This window comes from Nicotiana sylvestris, chromosome 3 (assembly GCF_000393655.2).
Source record: "Nicotiana sylvestris chromosome 3, ASM39365v2, whole genome shotgun sequence".
Lineage (NCBI taxonomy): Eukaryota > Viridiplantae > Streptophyta > Magnoliopsida > Solanales > Solanaceae > Nicotiana > Nicotiana sylvestris.
In genome coordinates this window covers 196542150-196564269 of record NC_091059.1, presented here as the reverse complement: position 1 = coordinate 196564269, position 22120 = coordinate 196542150, and the positions used below count along the sequence as shown (strand labels likewise).

Sequence of the window (22120 nt, the reverse complement as noted above, 5' to 3'; positions counted from 1 at the left end):
TTATAAGTAATTAATCAGAAATTGATAGGAGTCCGGTTTAGGCCAAAGCATATACTTCGATTAGCATACATCTTTCTTTCTTCTATTTCTGGAAACAAAATAATAGAAATGTAGTCACTTTAGGATATCCTCTTCTAAAATAATGAGACGAGCCTCGCTAAATAAAAAATGCAAATTGCGGGGCCCTCAACAACTAATCATAATATTTAGAATTCAGGCTAGGCCGTTTAGTGAATCTCATGGCCTTCTCAAAAAATAATAACGCGTTAGACTCTTTAGGCGCGGCTTAATTAAATCATATTCTTAAATTCGGGTGCACATTGATGTGACCCAAATCCAAATCTCAACGAAGTCAAAATGTGTTGACGATCACGGGCGCATTGATTGTGACGTGGTTCGAGATGCATTTTCACGACGTTGCAATTCTATAAAAATAAGTGATAATGATAAAAGCGGTTTAAACTTAATAAAAGCACGTAAGTCATAACATGTATTTAAATCAGATATTTAGCCATTATAACAATTTAAGCGACCGTGCTAGAACCACGGGATTCGAGGGTGCCTAACACCTTCCCTCGGGTCAACAGAATTCCTTACTTAGAATTTCTGGTTCGCAGACTTCATTTGGAAAAGTCGAAAATTTCCTCGATTTGGGATTCAAGATAAACCGGTGACTTGGGACACCAAAAGTCAAACATTTCCCAAGTGGCGACTCTGAATTAAATAAATAATCTCATTTCGAATATTGTCACTTAAATTGGAAAAACTCCCCTCGCGCATTTATCCTTCGGGGCGGGCGCGCAAAAAGGAGGTGTGACAATTGTATATAAGCATGTGCAAGTGGAATGAGAAGCTTAGCGTTCATTTCCATCTTCTTCTCTAAGTCTCTTCTCTCATCTCTGTTCTTCTGTATCCGGACCTCCATTGATGAACGCTCAATCTTAATTCACTAACTACACAGATACAATCCACTGATTTTAACACCTACATATAAGGCGTAGAAATCTATTAATGGTGTGAGGCCTTTCTGAGAAAACCGTGCAGTCTTGGTCGAAAACGGACCATATCACATCATGTTAAGAGCATCTTTGGGCCATTTTAGGTCAATATATTGGAATCCTATTCAGTTTTTCAATGACAGCAGCAGCCATTCACCCACCATTTTTTAAACAGATTGTTTTTAATATGTGAAATTTTAATAGCTTTAGCAATGATCGGGTGCCCAACGGATTGAATCCGAGAACCAAAGGCTTGAAGCAACAACCATGGGCATCAACTGCCACCACAACAACACTTGCATTTCCCTCATGCTTCTTAATACCTACATCACTAAACAACAATATCTCATGTTGATCCATGTTATTACCAGATATGATGTTTTTGATATGATTACATTTACAAGCTCATCATATTCAGAAGGCTTTGGCTTTGTAATTAACTTGCCAACTTCAATACCTTAACACCCTCTTTGTTGCAGGGAACTACTGTGTTGTGGTTAACAGCAATGATTCCAAAAGCAAGGCCTCCACCTTGCGATCAAGTAGGGCAGGCCTGTAAATCTGCAACAGCATCACAATTCATGCTCTTAGTCTTTGCATTCCTTCTCATGTCAATTGGTGCTGGTGGTATAAGACCATGTTCTTTAGCCTTTGGTGCTAACCAGTTTGACAAGAAAAATGATCCCAACAACTAAAGGGTATTAGAGAGTTTCTTTGCCTGGTATTATGCTTCATCTATACTCTCTGTTCTGATCGCGATGACAGGTCTCGTTTACCTTCAAGATAAGATGGGCTGGAAAATAGGGTTCGGAGTTCCAGCACTCCTCATGTTCTTCTCCGCGGTGTTTTTCTTCCTTGCTTCTCCATTTTACATCAAGAAAAAGGTTACCTCGAACTTGTTTACCAGCTTAGTGAAAGTAATTGTGGTTACCTACAAGAACAGGAAACTCTCATACCCTACTCAGCACTCGGGCTACCATCGCAAGAATGGTTCAAATCTTCGAGTGCCTACTGAGAAATTGAGGTGTGTTCAATGTTCTTGATTAACACTGTGGATGTCGGTTCTTTGTCACTTCGTTCTCTTTCAGTTCGATTGCTGAAAATCTTTTTTTCTTTTCTAGGTTCTTGAACAAAGCTAGCATCATTAAGAGCCCTGAAGATGTTAAGCCAAATGGAGTTGCAGTCAACCCGTGGAAACTTTGCACGATAGACCAAGTCGAGGAGCTAAAAGCGCTCATTAAAATCATGCCATTGTGGTCGACGGGGATCATGATATCAATAAACCTCAGCCAAAGTTCATTCCCTTTTCTACAAGCTCTGTCTATGGACAGACATTTAACTAAAGATATTGAAATTCCAGCTGGCTCATTCGGGATGTTTATGATGATAGCATTAACAATTTGGATTCTTATCTATGACCGCGTGCTCATTCCATTGGCATCTAAAATCCAAGGAAAACAAGTGAGGCTTAGACCTATAGAAAGAATAGGAATTGGCATATTCATCTCTTGCATATCCATGTTAATCTCTGGGCTGTTGAACAACCCCAATGGATTGGTAGCAATGTCCGCAATGTGGCTCATTATACAACATAGTTTAAATGGTATAGCTGAGGCATTCAGTGCAATTGGCCAAACAGAATTCTATTACTCTGAGCTGCCAATGAATATGTCAAGTCTTGCATCTGCTCTTTTTGGACTAGGAGCGGCCGTGGCGAATCTGTTGGCAAGCGTGATCTTTAGCGTTGTGGATAAACTTACTAAAGGAGAAGGGAAAGAAAGTTGGATTTCAAGCAATATCAACAAGGGTCATTATGAGAATTACTACTGGCTTCTAGCTATTATGACAGCTTTTAATCTGGTATATTTTTTGGTTTGTAGCTGGGCATATGGACCAACAGTTGACGTTGATATCACCAAGAGAATGTTAGAGGGCAGTGATGATGAGATGCCACAGGAGAATGTGTCTAGACCTGACTTGAATTCGCATTAGGCTAGTCACTGGAGTATTATTTATTGTATACATAGTATTTAGACAGAATCATATATTACCAAATGCGTTTATATTACTATATTTAGTCTGTTATAATGTAACTTTACCTAAATAACAAAAAATAAAATAAAAATCCAGAAAGCGCAAGGGTTTGATCACCAACTGAAGTATGAAAGGTTGCTACATATGATGGTTGAGTTGATTTCATTTTGTTTTCTCAAATTATACAGCACTTGGATAACATATGGGTTAAACCTCAATTCTGGTGTAACGCATAACCATATCACCTTTTAAATAATCATAATTAATTAATACTATACTATAAGTATGAAGACTTTTAGGTAAGATTGAATTACTAAAATGCCCATCAAAAGTTTGAACGATATTTTTGCCCTTCAAAGAATCACTATTTTAATAATAATAATAATAATAATAATAATAATATACAAAATAGTAAATATATTTCATAATGAATAGTGTACTTTTAAGAATCATAGAGAAAGGCAACTCGTGAATGGTCAGTTTTTAGTTTTTACCAAGACCTTTGGTGTTCTAGCAAAGATGTATTTAAGAGAATTAATTTTCCTATGGTAATGAATAATTACTAATGATGCCTTGCATATTGTAATGGATAGAGTAATTATTGTTGAAAACAAAAGCAAGTCATCTTTATGGTTTTCTCACCCGTTGAAGAAAGCTATCAGTTTCACAATTAAATTACTAAAGAAATTCATTATTAACCAATTAATGTATGATATAACTAGAGTTTGTTCGATTTAATTCTTACAACTAGCAATAATTCATTTAATAACTCAATTAACAAAAGAATAGACAAAACGGCTAAATACTTAATTAGATCATTGAAGACAGATGTATTGGGTACCATTATGTTTTGTTGACTCTTAGAATTCTGAGAACACTTTGAGATATTTAAATGTCACCAGAGATGAGCAAAGAACAAGAACATTTTAGGATATTTGTAGATAGATAGAGACTTTGAAAAATATATTGTTGTTATCATAGAAGTTAGAGTTTTTACCTTTTTAGAGTTGTGTGAAGTAAATCTATGATGATTCGCTTATATCAACTGCTCTATAACTATAAGTGTATAATGCAAAAAATCGCAATTCCCAATCGGATTTGTCTTTTGATATTTCTTGTGACTTTTCTTTAGTTCAAAATGTTTAAGAAGCAACTGATGTTGCCGGCATATGAAGTAAACTAGATGTCTGTGTTGTATATGCCAGAAAAAAGTCGAAGGTTAATTTTTCTTATTCTCTTTTCCTTCTATGATCTTTCCTCAAAGTTTAGTAGCTTTTACTACACTATCTTTCAAGGAGTTGATTGATATTATGTGTGATAAAAACCAAAGCCTCTGATGGAGTGAAAGACTGGATTTAAGCTACTAGAAATGCAGTTGTTTAGGGTCTCATGTACATGCATCCATATTAAATTAAAGGGTTTATTATGTTTTTTGTTATTTCCATCACCATAATATTTTATTTCCCTCTAATTTTAACTTTTTTTTTCTTTCGCATGATTTTTATTTATTTTATCATTAGTTAGTGTGTGTATATATTCCTCTTCAAATTAAAATAACCATTAGATGCATGAAAATGAAGATTTTTTAAAACAAATCAACAATTATTTATATGTAGACGAATACTTGTAATGTTAGATGGAAATTACCACCTTCTAATCGCGCACTATTACTTCTAGTCTTCAATAAACATACAAAAGCATAATAAGAAGAGTAGATTTGAATTTATGTACGTACTTTTTTTTTTTCTTTTATGATTCTTACTTTCTTGTGCAAGTAACTTTTACTTGCCAAATTTCACTACTGGTTAGTTATAAGCAAGTTAGAGGTTGTTTAATGCTTCGCTATTTTAGTAAAAAAGCGAATATCAGGTTGCTTGTGTTGGTTTAGTTAAAGTGAATTCAGTGCATTAACTAAAATTAGATGTGGATTAATATCTCCGCGGTTAATGGTTATATCCAGAATGCTCTCTATGAAGGGGCATTTGCATCTATACCCGTTTTTTGTGCCACATTTTAACTTGTGTCCGCTTTGCAAAAAAAATTGCAAACATACCCGTTTTTTCGCATAACTTCAGTTCACGGGGCTGAAGTAGCAAAGGCAATCACGCAAAACTTCAACATTCTAGTAGCCGCGCCTGAAGTTCAGCTTTAGAGCTGAAGTTTTTGCTTTGTAACTGGCGAACTTCAGCTCTAGAGCTGAAGTTTTTGTGTTGTAACTGGGAGAGCTGAAGTTTCTGTGTTGTAACTGGAAAACTTCACTGGGTATATTTGCTGATATAATCATCTTTGCAGTCCATTTTCCCTAGAGTTCAAAGTTACCATTGTAATAACCTTTCAGTCAGAGCAATCGAAGTTACATCCAAAATCCAATTTCAAAACTCTTAGATCATGGGTGAGTATCTTTGTATCTCTGTCAATAGCTGCACATATGTACTGTGTCTAAAGTCGTCATCTCATCTGTAGCACGCAGCAGAAAGTTAGCACCTTGCAATGTTATTAATAATATATAAATATAGCCTTCTTAAATATGTTCCAAGGATGTTGAAGTTTTTGCGTATGTAAATAGGTGAAAACTCGCTTCCTCAGTATATTTGCTTTAGCTTCATTAATCAAAGAGAGCAATGTTGAAGTCATCATTGTAGAAGAAGAAAAAAGAAAATGAAGGAGGAGAAAGGGAGCTGAAGTTGTTTAAAAGTGGGTACAAGTTAAAAAAATTTATAAAAATGGGTATAGGTTAAATGGGAGCGACCAAATAAGGCGCCCCGTGCAATTTTTACCTCTATGAAGTGTTCGAAACTTTAGAAAAGCTTTATTGCATATAATTGACGCTTTACATAAAAGAGCACAAAAGGAATTAGAAAGGAATAGTCCTAATTTTACATGGAGTTCGTTGATAAAATAGATGAGTGTTGGAAGAAGAGATCAAAATGAGTTGCGTTGGTACAATAGATTAGTTGAAAGAATAATAATAATAATACTCTCATCTTTCACTTTTAGTTGTCCACTATTGACTTTGCATACCCCTTAAGAAATACTACAAATAAAGTGCATAATTTATCATTATACTCATATTAATTGGTGCATAGTCTTAATGAATTTAAGAAAAAAAATTGGAATGAGTAATTAATGCTAAAGGACAAAACAAGAAAAATAAATTATTTTTCTCTTGATATGCGAAAAGTGACAAACAAAAATAAAAATTTATTTTCAGAATACTTGACAACTAAATGAACGGATGGAGTAATAAATAAGGATAAAACATGCTAAACTTATTGGTATCCGTTTTGGGTTTGATAGAGTCAAGCACAAAACTACAGTATGTAATTTCTATGTTTTTTTTTCTATTCTTTTTCGAATACCAGCATCAACCAATTATTTTGATATCTTTTAAAAGGTTTCCTTACTCATTTGTAAACGACACTTATGAAAATGATATTAAAAAGTTCCTATAGCTATTATTATTTCTATATTTCTAAAATTATATAGGTTTGTAATACTCATGCTTATTTTTTCTCAAAGTATAACGGTCTGAAATAGGAATTGTTGATCATTTTCAATAAATGAAAAATATATTTTTTCCTTTTAATTTTTATTTTGCAACTAAAAACATTTTAAAATAATTTTTTGTAATATGCCAAAAAAATTAATTATTTATATGGAATCACGCGCAACGTGCGTGCCCAGAAACTAGTACTATTGATAACCATGAGGATAACCATTTTAGGCAAACACTGAAACTTATAGCATGTTTGGCCCAGCTTCTAAATCAGCATATTTTGATGTGTTTTTTTCAAAATTTCTTTTTAAAAAAGCATTTTTGATGAGAAATAGTTTGTGTTCGACTAATTAATTTGAAAAGCTCTTTTGAGCAGCAATTAGTGTTTGGTCAAACTTTTAAAAAATATTTTCTCGAAAGTACTTTTGAGAAGAAACTACTTATTTCTTTCTACTTCTCAATAAGTGTTTTTGCTTCTATTCAAAAGTATTTTTCCCTTTCTAAAAACTTATCAAACGCCTTTAACTTTTAAGGAAAAAAAAACACATTTAACCAAAAAAGAGTTTGGCGAAACATGCTATATATATATATATATATATATATAGAAGAGACAAAGATGAGACGAACTGCACGAAAAGATGGAAAGAAAGTGAACCTCATCAATTAGCGCTCTTTCATAGTAGTACGTTTCAATGGGTTGGTGGAAAGACGAAAAGGATCGGAAGAAAACGAATGGACAAGAATATTAATATTAAAGATAAGTGAAGACAAATGAGAAATGAAAAAAAAAAATAGAAAAAGGAAAATACGGAGATCTCTGTCGTTTTTCCTAGTTGTTGTTTCTTGGACGCAAGGACTATTAATTTTGCTTCAGTCCAATAATTTTGAGGGGGTCGACTGTATATGTTCTTTTTCTTTTTACGTATTATTGCATAAGTCCCTGTCGAAGAGGAGCACATTGCATCTTTTCAGCAACAAACAGAAGACACAACTGAAGAGAGAAGCTGAAGGGCAGCCCGGTGCACTAAGCTCCCGCTATGCGCGGGGTCCGGGGAAGGACCGGACCACAAGAGTCTATTGTACGTAGCCTTATACTGCATTGCTACAAGAGGCTGTTTTCACGGCTCGAACATGTGACCTCCACTTTACCAGTTACGCCAAGGCTCCCCTTTGAAGAGAGAAGCTGAAATTGAAAAATATACCACGTATACCCTGGATATGGCTTCAAACAAGACTTAGCAGAACAATAAGAAATTACAAAATAAATTTTTTTTGTTAGAACTAAACATGAAGTGCAAATGCTTCAAGGTTACTTCCACAGCTTACTCGAAGAAAAACAATTAGAACCATAAGACATTTTGGATTCTATTCAGATTCACAAGTCATCATTGTATGCCTACACGTCCCAGAAAAGAAAAAAGAACAGAGAAAATTGGCGAGGTCCATGGATCGACTAATTCTACACTACATACATGTATCGCTTTCCTAATTGAAGAATCATAACATCTGAGAGTTACTCTCCAATATTATGACTACAATTTCGTGCAGAACGGTACTCCAATCTTCTCTCGTATATGGACTATTCACTTTACAACCAAAAAAAAAACATTTGAATGAGAATTGAGCTTTCCTCTGTGGCGCCCTAGTGTGATAAATAAAGGAAGAAGATATGCGGATTGCGGCTGACTGATAATTTACCTCCGTCCTAGCGCACATTTATTTGCCTTCTGATATATTCCATTCTTAACCTATTAGCAGACCTTTAAACTCATTTCGGATCATCAGCCAGCTTTCTCTTCAGCTCCTTTTTGTTTACCTACAATAACGGAGAAAAGGGGACAGTAGAGTACAGAACTGAAATGAGTTTCTTAAAGGTAGGAACTTGTGAATGCACACAAATATAAGAGAGATAATGGCGAACCAATGTTCTTTCAATGGAAAAAACTTGTGCAAATCCGGTGCATGAATTATGTTAATTTACCAAAGTTAAGTGATAAATTGAGATAATATTACATACTCCATTTATTAACTATGGGTAAGTGATAAAGTTTATGAAAAAGACATCTCCTATGCATTTTTTGGTTAAGTGCATGCATCAGGTTTGGAGGTTAGCAAGGTTCGGAACAACTCACCTTCCCCATAGCATTGCGAGGCAGTGAGTCCCACACGTACAGATGATTAGGTATCTGTAACATAGGTTGAATGGCAATAATTAGTTTAGTAGGCATATCTTGGTACACGTATATTACATTATCTTGCAAAAGAACCAAATCACAAAACAATACCTTTTTATCCCAAGTAAAAGTAAAACAATATCAACAGAATACGAGCACAAATTCCTTATCCCTGGGCTATGTAATTTCAATCATTGTCCCTCTCTTTCTGATTTATCTAACACTTCCCAAACAAGGGCAATCATGTGTCTAAGATACAAAGCGAGTTCTTGCATAAGGATTTTGCGTTAAATTCCTTTACCTAAAATATGGAAGAGTAATTTTTAAGCTTAGGGCGATAGTACTTCACAAAACAAGGAGAAATACCTTATAAGGGGCAAGTCTCTCTTTTGCCCAATCTGAAAGTTCTTGCAAGCTTAGTGCAGGTTTTAATTCCTCATCTTGCTTTCTTTTGAGCTCGGCGTCAGGAACAACAATTGCACACACCACTTCACCATAGTCTTTGTCAGGTAATCCTAATACACAGCATTCTGATATAGTTGGATGCTGTGGAAAGGAAATGTGTTAACTCCGAATAAATATGTTGGCAGTCAGAATCTTTTTTTCAGACAGATGTTTCCGAGGAAAAAAATCTAATGAAAGGGAATTTCAAAGGGCATTGTAGATGGACAAATGGCTACCTCCAATAGTACTGCTTCAATTTCCAATGCTGATAACTTGTATCCACCGACCTTCATAATATCAGCATTGGTCCCTGAAAAAGAAATCAATGAACATTTTTTCCTCAAATAGATACAGTACAATAAGCAAAAGACATTATTATCTTGACTCCTTATGGATTGGAAAATAAACTGGTTTATAAACACCAAACTGTTATATAGCTTAATGCTTTCCATTTTACTAAAAAGTCTATCATCTTCAAAGATATTTCTAATGGAAGAGTCGGCTGTATATTCTGAAGATATAACTCTATGAAAGACCTCACTGGCATTAGAAAATGAAGAAACTATCAGAGCATTGTAATTTCTGAAAGACCTAGTGTAATTCTACAAAGGTGCATGGAAGCATACTTTTCCACTTTGAGACAATCTTCAATTACTAATATTACCAAATCAAAGAAACTAGGTGTTAGATTTTAAGCTCAGCTGCTTTGAGAAAGCAGTCATGGAAAGAATTATCCTCAGTAAGAGATTCGGAAGGGGATAGAGGCAAGAATACGCTTTCGCAAAAGCTGCCGTAACCTTATCTAAATGATGATATCATAATGTCAGATGATAGTCAGAATATCGATTGGTATTGAAAAATTATCCAATATCCAATTCAAACAAGTATACCATGTGAAGAATATCTAATAAACTTACGTCCCAAAATGATGTAATATCCTTCTTCATCCACTGTAACAGCATCTCCAGTCTTGAAGAACCCATCATCAGTAAATGATTGCTTGGTTACCTAGTAATTCACCAGATGGGTGAGAGATTTTCAAAGACCAAAAAATGATGTTAGAGGTCATCAATTTCTTAAGAAAAAAGGCTTTTTTGCCTCGCATGCCAACATAAAATATGTGCTTGACAAGCTCCAAGAGGGCAACAAAATACCCCCCCCCCCCTTCCAAACACACAGGGGGGGGGGGGGGGGGGGTGCAGACAAGAATACCAAAACAAGAAATGGTTGGGGATGGTACTGCCGAATGTATGGTGATTACCTCAGGTAGCCTCCAATATTCTTTGAACAATGAAGGGCTCTTAATGCAAAGCTCCCCTACTCCTGTTTTATCACTACCACTCTCATCATCCAAAAGGATCTTGGCCTATCAGAAACCAGTAAATGACAGAATATTTGAAGTTAATTAACCACAGCAGTTACAACAATAAGAAGTTGGATAACACCATTCACAGAATGTATATGAACTTTGGTGAAGCAATATGTTAGATGTTGAATACCATAAAAGAAAGAATTCACCAACCTGAACACCTGAAAATGGCTTGCCAACAGTACCTCCTTTGCGTTTGCCTTTAATTGGATTAGATATTGCCATCACAAACTAGACAAAATTGGCCGTTCACCGAAAAATGGAAATGAATTAACGAGCAATAAAGTAGTGAGCCGCCTACAGATCAAATTAAGTTGCTATGAAGAAAACAAATACCTCTGTCATGCCATAACGTTCTAATAGCCGATGACCTGTAATTGTTTCCCATTGCTGCATGACGGGCAAAGGAAGTGCAGAGGAGCCACACATCTGGAAACACAAACCAATTATTCAGTCATTTCCAAGAATTGGAATACAGTAGAATTACATTCTGAAATTTCAATAAATAACAAAGGGCAATTCTAGTCATCATACACGTTAGGGTCCTAATTCTATTTTGTATGGTCTATCCAAATACTTAACAGCCTAGGGGAACCGAGTTTCTTACCATAAGACGCAAGTGCCTTGCTGCTGAAGCAGAGGCTGCTTTCAGTTCTGGCTCCATCGCTTCATAACCTTGTATTAATCGTGTATACATAGTAGGAACCTATTTGATGAGAGAATTTTAGAATAAAGTAAAACAAAAACAAACAACCTAAATTACATATCATGAAAGGGGGTTTGGCGTGCGTGCCGGAGGGGGAGGGAAGGTGGTTGTGAAAAATGAAAGCTGTTAGTAGACACCATGATGTTAGTGAATCCTGGCCGAGTATATAAAATGTATCCTAGGCTCCAAGCTATGACCACAAAATCATGAACACGTTGGAGCTCTGACATTACATAGAGGTTTTATTGTAAAAGTCTCCACATCGAGGAAGGAGGAAAAGGAGACGATGGCATTCTATTCGGGTTCAAGCACATGGCAAGCAACTAAGGAGATCGGTTAGTGAATGATCTTCCCTGGCAAGCTTAAGAACGAAAGCTCATGTATAAACAATGTACCAGATAAGTAACATGCCAACTCGTGGCAACCATATTTCTGGAACACCCCGTAAATTTGAATTAGTTGTGGATGCATTAAATGAGTATTCATGTGATGGTTATCAATTGGTTATGATAATAAGTGTACTAGGCAAATCATAAGTGATTTGGGGTCCAAGAAGAGGCCTAAGTCTAAGCCAAGTTGGAAATTACATGATAGACTAAAAATTCCAAATGAGTACGCACAAGACCTCACTTTGGACGAGCATATCTACATGTATATTAGGAGTTGTGTGATGCACAACCTATCAAATTAAAGCTCTTTGAATCTAGTTTCCAACGCATCAAACCGTTCGTCATTTGGAGGTGTATACAGAAAGTTATGCCCATTTTCGTGTACCTTCCATCGCCAGCGTCCTGGGTAGCGCCGGGCGCTAGCCGTGGCGCCGGGAATTTTTGAGATACTGGAATCAGCGCCACCTGTGGTGCCCGAAACACTATATACTCAATTCGGGGTTCATTTTTACCCATTTATCTTGGCCGAACTTTGGGGTCTTCCTTCACCCTCTCAAGACCTTCAACTCCCCTCATCTTCAAGGTAAGCAATCTCCATTAACTTGGTGTGAAATTTCATCATTCCTACACTAGTATTGATGAAATCTTCTCATAAAACACATAGATCTTCAAGAAATTCCTTCAAAAACTCAGAGGAGGGTTTTGCAAGATTTTATCCAAAAGGTAAATCCTACACCCTTAGACTTACATATATGGATATATTATGGGAATATGAGTATGAGTTAAGTATTGGAACTCTTGGTGTGGTGATTGGAAGCCATAAGTTCCCAATATAAATACATAATTATTGTAGAGATAAAAAGGTGATTATTTGATAGGATTTGTTGGTTGGGTGTGGATGGATGGTCATATATGTGATGTTAGAAGTTATAAATTGGTTAATCATGATGATGGGATAAATTGTTGATGAATGGTGGTAGTTGGATGAACTAATTATATGGTGATGAGATGTAGAGATTTACGCCTACAAGGTGTTTGATAATATGCCTAAATGGCTTAAGTTATGGAATTTGTTACTAATATTGGTTCCATTGGATGTTGCTATTGTAGATTGAAGTTTCTTAGTATTGTGGATCATTGTAGTATCACTAAGGGTTGAAATTCAGGTATGTGAGGCTAACTCTCTATGTTTGGGAATTTTAATGATCCTCCCTACACTACGTTTCTTTTATGACATTACTAATTGCCTCAGAAATATAATTAAGCCTGGTTCCTTGAACAGTTGCAGAACTTCTATTCTCTAGCTTCATAACTCGCTCATGACTTTCATTCTGAACATTGTGAGCTCAGTTTGTATTCAATATAGACTTGGGTTTGATGTCCCTAAGTCTCAGTATAGCTTACTCAGCATGTCATAAACAGTTGAAGTTGAAGTTTCATAATCAGTTCAAGAATACATGTCTCATTCTAGTCCTATTCAGTATTCCAGTATTATGTAAATCAGTATGATTCAGTACTCCAGTATTATGTAACTCAGTGTGATCCAGTATTCCAGTATCATGTAACTCAGCGTGATTCAGTATTTTACTATTATGTATTGTAGTATGATTCTCAATTCCTAATTTTAAATCCCTGAATGTCGAACACCTGTATTTGGGCCTGAGGCCGCAGTTAATGTTTTATGCATCTTTGGGCCTGAGGCCGCAGTTAATGCTTTATGCATCGTTGGGCCTGAGGCCACAGTTAATGCTTTATGCATCGTTGGGCCTGAGGCCGCAGTTTATGCTTTATGCATCTTTGGACTTGAGGTCGCAGTTATGTATACGTATACTTGGGCCTGAGGCCGCAGTTTGTGCACATATATATATTGGGCCTGAGGCTGATGTTTAATATTCAGATAAACAGGTTGTTCATCATTCAGAAGAGGGAGTATTCATATCCTTACTTCCTTTCAGTTCAATTATTAGTTACCGTTCAGTTATCAGTTATCATATCATATCAGTTACCAGTTATCAGTTATCAGTTCAATTACCAGTTATCAGTTATCATTTCAGTTTCAGTTTCAATAGTTATCATTTCAGTTATCAATTATAAATTCTCAGTTATCAGCTTAGTTTCAGTTTCAGCATTTATAATTCTTTCAGTTGCTTTACATACCAGTACAATTCAAATGTACTGACATCCCTTTTGCCCGGGGACTGCATCTCACAATGTAGGTAATGATTTACAGGTTGATGATTCCGAGCGCTAGGAGTCTCGTACCAGCTATTTAGTAATCCCAGTTCTTTCGGGGCATTATCATTACCTTACAGCCTTCATTATTTTTAGACGGTCAGTGTTTTCAGTACTTCTTTAGAGGTTCATAGACTAGAGTATCAATTAGACAGAGTCACAGGCTTTTCATATTAAGCTATGTTGACTACAAATATGTTTCAAAATTGTATGAGTGTTTCCACACTTCGACTTTTATCATTCAGACTTTTAGTATATCAGCATGTGTTAGTTTATCTTCCGCATTTAGTATGTTATGATATCACATGTTGATTCAGCCAGCTAGTTGGTTCGCTCGGTCACATGTAGTCAGGCACCGAGTGCCGTGTTACGTCCAGGCCCGGTTTGGGGCGTGACAATTTCATTATTTTTTTTCAACGAAACTATATTGAGTAAAAGAACGACTTACTCCAGTGAACACTGTTATAGCATTATCAGTTTTAGTCCCATCTGTAGGATAAGATTCACGCCATTTCTGCCAAATCCCCCTCACACTGAATTTTGGCATAAAGTCGACCTTAAAAGAAAAGCAGATGCAGTAGCATGAAAATCCTGTCCAAACGGCACATATGCTGCTGGAGAAATAAGTTTGATGTTGTGAACTCTCTTTTACTAATTACCGTGGAACTAGCATAAAGAGGGGCAAGTAATGCATTGAAGAGCCCATGCACATGTAAGGTACAAGTTAAGGATCAGAGAAATATAAAACTTTCCATCACATTATTTATATCCCATTAGATAAATAACAATGCAAAGGAATGAAACACCAACAGAACGTCTCCGAGAAAAAAATAATGCAGCTGAGGATATGATGAAGTGGCAAACAGTGCAGAAATTGGTCCTTGGACGTGTACTCCCATGCCTCTGCTAAAATTTGAATCTGAAACAGTTAAAGACAGAAATAATTAACTTCCAGAAATCTGAAATCCGTAAGGTTGACTTTCTAGTAACTAATAACTTCCAAGCAAGAGAACCTTCAACCTCCCAAATTACTGACAGTTGAAAAGAAAAAATTAGTTATGCAAGTCAGAGAGATCATAAACTCTTCATCATAATTAATCCTAGGTGGTAACACGTGTTTACTATCATATCTCAGCAATAGATGCACTGACACAAGAATAATCAGAATATTTGATCCTAAGAAATGATAGATCAGATAGAAATTCTCTAACTACAGAAGATCAAGAAAATTCAAAGCAAATTGTGTAATTTACCAGCCATGACCAAGCTCTCTGGTAGGCATGGCATCTACTGGGCCTTAATTTATAGCATATCAAATTGCAAACAGAACATGAAAGCAAAATGTAACAGAGAAGCAGATGAATGAAGCATATTAAATATATCCATAGTCAAACCATTTCCAACATAAAGTATCATCAGGTATCAACCTAAGTTATCACTCCCAGCAGGTAAGTTAATAAAAACAACCAGGCAGAAAGAACTTAAAAGTCGTCTTTATTACAACTTCCTAATAGGACCAGAATACAGAACATTAAATCTAGAACAGACAAGAACCTGAGCTAAAATTCCTTTGTGTGTATGGACTACTCCTTTTGGTTTCCCTGTTGTACCACTGGTGTACAAGATCATAGCTGGATCCTCACCTGCAAGGTAACATTAAAAAGGATTGTTGATGAGCTCTAACAATCTCAATGCAGAAATAAACAACCCTATCAAAAGACACATAACAGTTCCTTTATCTCACCACAGTTTGTCATTTCTGGCAAATTTCTAGGACCATCAGACACCACATCTTTTGGAGGGTCATGCTTGGTCGATAAATCGCCATCGGGAATAGGAGGAATAAGAGATAAACAGGCACCAGTTTTAACTGCAATTGTGTTCATAAGTTCTTGGTGGTCTTCAGTACTCAGAATTACCGAGATGTCCTACAGATCAAATTTGCACATGGATTTTTGTAAATCGTGAAACAAGAGAATAAGTGGCCAGGACCTTGTGTTCATGGAGTGGAAGAAAATATAAAGCCTGATTGTAGATGACCTAATTGTATGAGGTTAGAAGAATAACCAGAAGACAAATGCAAGCTATAATATTTATGTTAAGTATGAGAAAGGGTAACGCATCATCTTCTATGCATGTCAAATATCTCGTGAGTCATGGAAAAACTGAGCAGCAATGACAGAAAGAAAATTCATGGACAAACCGAGTCATTCATCACATGTAGCAGTTCGGTTTCTGGGTAGCTTAGCGCAAGAGGGACTGCAACACCTCCACGTAGCCAAGTCCCTAGTATTCCAGCAACAAACTCAGCACAGGGTTTGGCTACAATTCCTACTCTTGCTCCATCAAGATCCACATTTCTTTTTATGCCATTGCCCTAAAAAGGTAGAAGCATTTGAACAGTAAGGCAATGCAGGAAAGGACAAATATCTAGATGGCTACGAAATTGGAAGAACAATGTAAACAGGAGAAAAAACAGTGTCTTGGCACAAAAGGCTCACATTCAAATATTAAAACAAACTAGAAAGCATTCTCCATTCATGTCATAACCAAAGGCAGACAGATGCAGCTTTAAATTATTTTGGAGTTACTATGTGAAAACTCACAATTTTAAGATCTAGGTTGCTTAACAAATTTGATATCCTCCTTGCAGATGATATCAGTTGAAGGTAAGTATAGCTCTTCTCATCAGCTCGTATTGCAATATTCTCCTGGGACTCAGGTCCCTTGCTGGCAACTTCTTTCACCAGCTCCATATAGCTACTAATATTTGAAGCTGTAATATGAAAGTAGGCAAACAAAAATTATCTAAATTATCATATCAGTATCAGCCATCTCTAACTTTTTGAAGCACAAAAGAACAGGAAAGATATGCAGCACGCAAAGTAATCCTGGATCAATAGTGTACCTTTGCGTGTGATAATCAGCAAACAATACAAAAAGTACACCAAGAATACAGAAGATTGTTCCAGATGCAACTTGCCATCAAAGGCATTTCAGAGATCAAATAGGAAGAAAGAAAAAAGCAAATAAAAAAGGTCTAACCTTATACAGTAGATACATTATCTTCAAAGAATTTCATGGGAGTAAAAGAGCCAATCAAATACATTAAATTTTGAAAGGGGTCAATACGTACTATTTTTTTCTTTCCGTGTTTCTGATTCATTTACTAGTTTGCAAAATTAAGTCATTTCGTACTACTAATTAATACTAATAAAACTCAGTTCCCAAGATTGCTTGAGCAAAGTCTAAGCTTAATTGATTAACAATGCCATACCACACGGCAAGAAAATCAATCTCATTGAATTCCACTTCGCCAGTTTCAGAAAATTTCAGGGTTCTGGTCCCTAAACCATTTTCGAACCCCAAAAATGTCAATAAATTTCAATCACCAAATCTTAGACTTGAAGAATTTCCATTTTGATTGGGAGATAGCATATACATGGGTAAGATAAGCTATACGCACACAGAAGCAAACACAGAAAAGACGAACTGAAATCGACAAGCTTCGATCAAGAACGATAACTTACCGGAAGAGAATAACCGAGATTGGGAGGAGCAAAAAATAGGGTTTTTATGAGAAGAAAAACAATATCGAAGAGACAAAGTGAATCGAAATGGAGAGTAAAACAGAGGTGTAGACGACCTGAGGGTGAGAAAGTGGTTGAGTAACTTAAATGAGCTCATTTTTTTAGTTGGCAAGTTTTATCAGTTGTTTTATTACTACAAGCAACAACCCCAACAAGGAACGACCTAAAAACGTAATCAATTTATGGCCATCCAACTGTTTTGGTTGTCATTACTGCACGTGGCGGCCCCCTAAATTTTCTGTTTCCTCCATTAGTCCAAAATCCTTACCGCCGGCGGTGTCGGGTTTAGGGTTTTGATCGGAGACACCTCAAAATGTTTTGTACGTAGAAGAAAACATAGCGGGAGTTTTAGCCCGTTATATGGTTGCTGCCCGATCTCGTTAATTGGTATTTGAACTCCGAACAAGACAACCAAGTACTTTGTTAAGAAATACGAATTTGCGTAAACGGATGAAACTTGAAATTGAAAATTTTAAAGTTGGGTTTGAAAAATAATTTCCGGAAGTTAAAGTTACATAATATTTTATTTGTAAAAAAATTAAGTTTTATAAGTGGAGGAAACAAAAGATTACCTAAATTGCTTTAAACTAGTTTTTAGAAACTTTCATGAACAAGTAATATTTTTAATTTTTTTGAGAAAAATAACCAAAATTTATGAGCTAATTTTCTTAATCTCTTTTCCATTTACCCTTTTCGGCAACATATTTTGTCATTTCCTTTTTTCTCTGGGACGACCACCACGTAATTCTTCGAATAATTAATGGTCGTCACAATTAGAAGGCACGAACCGCTGAATTTAATGCGACGAATTCAAAAATAGTCAGATTTATAAATAGTCATTCAAAAATAGTCACAGTTTCAAAAGTAATAAAAAATTTAGTCACTTTTCATGTAAAGATAAATCTGAACAAAAACACTATTCAAAATCCGGAAAATACTCCAGCATAATATACTGGAGTTCCAGTATAATATACTTGTTACATCCCATATTTTTATGCGTGAAAGTACGTCGTAAGTCAATTGATATAAGCTCGAAAATGAGATCCTCTTTGAAAGTATATAAAGTGATTTAATAGTGCTACACCCCTTTTTTTGCAAACCTTTAAGAGTTAACATTAAGGGATAAATGTTTCTAAGGGTACATGTTATTACACCCCGTACTTCAAACGTCACTATCATTATAGGATTATCTAATGTAAGCTCAAAAAAGATGAAATTCTTCTACAAGGATAAGAAAGGTTTACTGAAGTCTTAAGTTAGTTAAAATGAACATAAAACCTGTTAATCATGATTTAAATGAGCTTAAAGTCATGATATGACTATATATGATGTTTGGATATGAAATATAAAGTTTGGGAAAAATCATATTAAAGTTGCGGAAAAACCGACTAAGGATATGCCTTGTAACGGAGCTTTTTGAGCAATAAATTTCGTGTGTTATATAAGGTCTTTTGGAACATATTATATATCTAATTGAAGGTCTTGGAATGTGGTTTCCAATGCTCTTAACTGTTCGCTCATATGATATTCGGATAAAAAGATATAAGCATTGGAAGAAGAGCCAATTATAGGGTGTCAAGTATCACCTTTTTGACTTTTCAACAAAATAAAAATTTATCTCCATGTCGTCTCCTTCTCTATTCTTCTAGAGAGCACGACCAAATAACACCCCTAAACTCACCTTCAAGCTTCCAACAAGATTATCATCCCGGGCACGAAATCAAGAAGCAATAACACTAGAACGATCCCTACGACGTAAGTATCGCTATAACACCTCTCTTTTTCTTTGTAGTTTGAGTTTTGGAAGGTATTTAATAGTTAAGAAAATTCCTGCTTTCTGTATTTAAGCTTTTAAATATCAATAAAGGTTGATAAATTTATTTCCTAATAGTTAGAACTCATGGGACGGTGATCGAAAGATGTGAGTTCGAGTTATTTGACTTGTAATGGATTGTATTGTGGGTTATTTTGTGTTGCTTTTTAGCTGTCTATTTTGCTGTTATTTAATAGAGTTGAGAGAAATTGTGTGGATAAACACCACATAATGGTGAAATGGTGGATTAATCATTCTCTGTAACATTTTCGGAGTGTTTGACGCTAATATAGTTGTCGTTTTGTGTATAAAGTGATTGGAGTGTGTTGGGCTGTTGTAAGCTAAATATAACATGGATTTTGACTTTAATCCACCGTATGAGGTAATTATATTGTGTTCTTGCATGTTCTTAAGGGTATCTTAACATTGATTAAGTTAAATAGATGGACTAGACATGAACTAGTGAATAAAGTTGCTAATTGAGGATAATTGGAGTTGTAGATTGTTTTCTTGGTTATAGATATATGGTATAAGGTTGGAATCATTTATGAGTGACTTCATTATCATGTTAATTATACTATTAAGTTAAAGTAATAAGTCTATAAGGGTGATAAAGGGTATACGGATTCCAATTAGAGCTTGTAGCTCGTCGTGAAGTAGTTGTGACTTGTTGTTGTTATATGGTGTCTTGATATTATAATTATGTACTGCTGGATTTCTCTGGTCATTGTTGTTGGTATATGGTATTGGAGGAGGCTCTTGTTACAGGGGAGATGTTGCCCAATTTTACATAAACGAGTTACTAGTTGAAGTTGCGGACTCAACTTTTATTCAACACTGATTTTAAATCTCCTTATGCTATGGTAGATTGAGTTGAGTTGTTTGAAGAATTGCTTGGAATGTATTAAGGACTCAATGGATTTAAGATATGTTAAGGTTATCCCTTCATTCTTTTTGGCATGATCCATATGATACAAACGAAACGAGCAAACGTACAACTTTCATAAATGACTCTATTCATAGAAGTACTAGGGGTGCTTATGTTCTTGATTCCTCAAGTGTCCTATTATTATACCTTCTGTTCATGGGTCTAAGAAAAATATGTAAGTTTCTAAAGTTTATCCGAAGGCATATTGATCTTATGGCATTCTGAGAAATCTTACTGACTTACTTCATTATGCATTTCATTCATTTATACATGTACATTGATCCATGACCAGATGGCATTATATATGCGTGTATTATATGTATATGGGATATGGTAAAAAGGTTGTGTCGTTATATACACACCACCACTTGATTACCTGGTATATGTTGATGATTTTGCCCACAGTGGCCGGGATTATATAATGGTATGCCCTCGTAGGCTTGATGATGTCATATACACATATAACTATGCATAATATGATATTTATACGCATATGCAAGACATTATAATTTTTTCATGATTCATAGAGCTATTCGGACTTACAGGTTGAGTTTTTTCTCCATGTTTCCTTCATGTATCGTATATACTGCTTGCATACTCAATAGGTCCGTAATATCGAATGTGACTTGTGTGCAAAATTTGAGGTAAATCGGACGTGATTTGATAGGTTTTGATATCGAATGTAAAAGTTTGAAGTTCTAAAGTTCATTAAGCTTGAATTGGGGTGCGATTTGTGATTTCGATGTTGTTTGATATGATTTGAGGTCTCGAGTAGGTCTGTGTTATGTTATGGGACTGGTTTGTGTGATTGGATGGGGGGCCCGGGGGCCTCGGGTGTGTTTTGGGGTAGTTTCAGATCATTTAGGGTTGTTTTGCAATAGGTGACGCTGGTGTCTGGTGTTGTTCTTCGGGTTCACGAAGAAGGATTTGGCTTCTGGGATTTTGTTCTTCGCGTTCGAGAAGAAGAAAATCGTTGTTACACAGGTCTGATTTCGGAGGCTCATATCTAACAATCTATAAAGAATTTGGAGATTATTCAAAAACAAAAGTTGTAGCCCTTTGTGTCTAGTTTTCGGAAAGATAAACCATTTAGCATTTGGATTTGTGTACGAAAAGTTATGTCTGGTACACTATAGGTTATTCGGGAAGATGAAGAAGAAATTTGTATTGCAGAGGGCTGACTTTGGTAGATTATATCTCAACATATACAAGGAATTGGGAGATGACCAAAACATGAAAGTTGTAGATCTTGGTGTCTAGTTTTCAAAAAATTAAACCATTTGTCATTTAGAGTTTTGTACAAAACGTTATGGTAATTATATTAGAGGTTGTCTGAGAAGAGTTTGGAAATGGTTTTTGAGAATTTTATTCATCGCGAACGCGAGCTCACGAACGCGAGCTCACGAACGCGAAGAAGGGTTGTCTGGCAGTTTATAAGTTTGCAAAAATGGTTTTGGCTCATTTCATCTCATTTCCTCTATGGGAGACAACCTAGGAGCGATTTTGGAGCTCCATCTTCATCATCTATGTCAAGGTAAGTGATTCCCACCTATTGCAAGTTAATTACTTTGATTATATCTAGATTTTAACACGAAAAATCATGGAAAATTAGTGAAAATTTGGGGTTTTGAAGAAAAAACCTAGAAATTTATATTTTTGGATTTTGACCACGAAATTGGACATAGAACTTGGAATAAATTATATATTTGAGTTCGTGAGGTTATGGGTAAAGTTTATCTTCAAAAAATTTCAGAATCCGGGCATGTGGGCCCGAGGGCGATTTTGTCAACTTTTCGAGCATAGTTGGGAATTTATATAAATTGAATTGTTATGAGTATTAGGGTATATTTTCATTCGTTTGCCTATTATTTGGCTAGTTTTGGAGCGTTGGACATCGGTTTGAGTTGTCAGAAGGGCTTGGAAGCTGGTTATGGAATTTCGGAGCGA

General features: G+C 35.7%; 3 protein-coding genes across 6 annotated transcripts; 2 read left to right on the top strand and 1 right to left on the bottom strand.

Annotated features, from left to right (window-relative positions):
• Positions 1–1152: 1152 nt before the first annotated feature.
• Positions 1153–3051, top strand: LOC104246021 (protein NRT1/ PTR FAMILY 1.2-like). The gene is made up of 2 exons (XM_070168646.1): positions 1153–2022; positions 2120–3051. Exons 1-2 carry the CDS (start codon positions 1757–1759, stop codon positions 2988–2990), a joined length of 1137 nt encoding a protein of 378 aa, XP_070024747.1. The 5' UTR covers positions 1153–1756; the 3' UTR covers positions 2991–3051.
• LOC138888548 (protein NRT1/ PTR FAMILY 1.2-like) lies at positions 1266–1693 on the top strand. The gene is made up of 2 exons (XM_070170428.1): positions 1266–1430; positions 1478–1693. Exons 1-2 carry the CDS (start codon positions 1266–1268, stop codon positions 1691–1693), a joined length of 381 nt encoding a protein of 126 aa, XP_070026529.1.
• Positions 3052–7868: 4817 nt separating the features above from the next.
• LOC104246019 (probable CoA ligase CCL8) lies at positions 7869–17819 on the bottom strand. 4 transcript variants are annotated; one of them, XR_011406309.1, is made up of 18 exons: positions 17373–17649; positions 16449–16618; positions 16046–16219; positions 15587–15770; positions 15397–15485; positions 14693–14761; positions 14502–14555; positions 14291–14398; positions 11123–11221; positions 10852–10944; positions 10669–10746; positions 10408–10512; positions 10064–10154; positions 9383–9456; positions 9069–9248; positions 8814–9003; positions 8661–8714; positions 7869–8344 (listed from the first exon to the last, which is right to left on the bottom strand). XR_011406309.1 is itself a non-coding variant. In XM_070171333.1 (17 exons), exons 2-17 carry the CDS (start codon positions 16596–16598, stop codon positions 8297–8299), a joined length of 1650 nt encoding a protein of 549 aa, XP_070027434.1. In that variant the 5' UTR covers positions 16599–16618; positions 17701–17819; the 3' UTR covers positions 7869–8296. The 4 variants fall into 4 exon arrangements, 2 of the variants coding, with proteins under 2 accessions (XP_070027434.1, XP_070027433.1); XR_011406308.1 differs by lacking the exon at positions 8814–9003 and having other exon boundaries at positions 7869–8114; positions 8227–8344; XM_070171333.1 differs by lacking the exons at positions 8814–9003; positions 17373–17649 and adding an exon at positions 17701–17819.
• Between the last annotated feature and the right edge of the window lie 4301 nt (positions 17820–22120).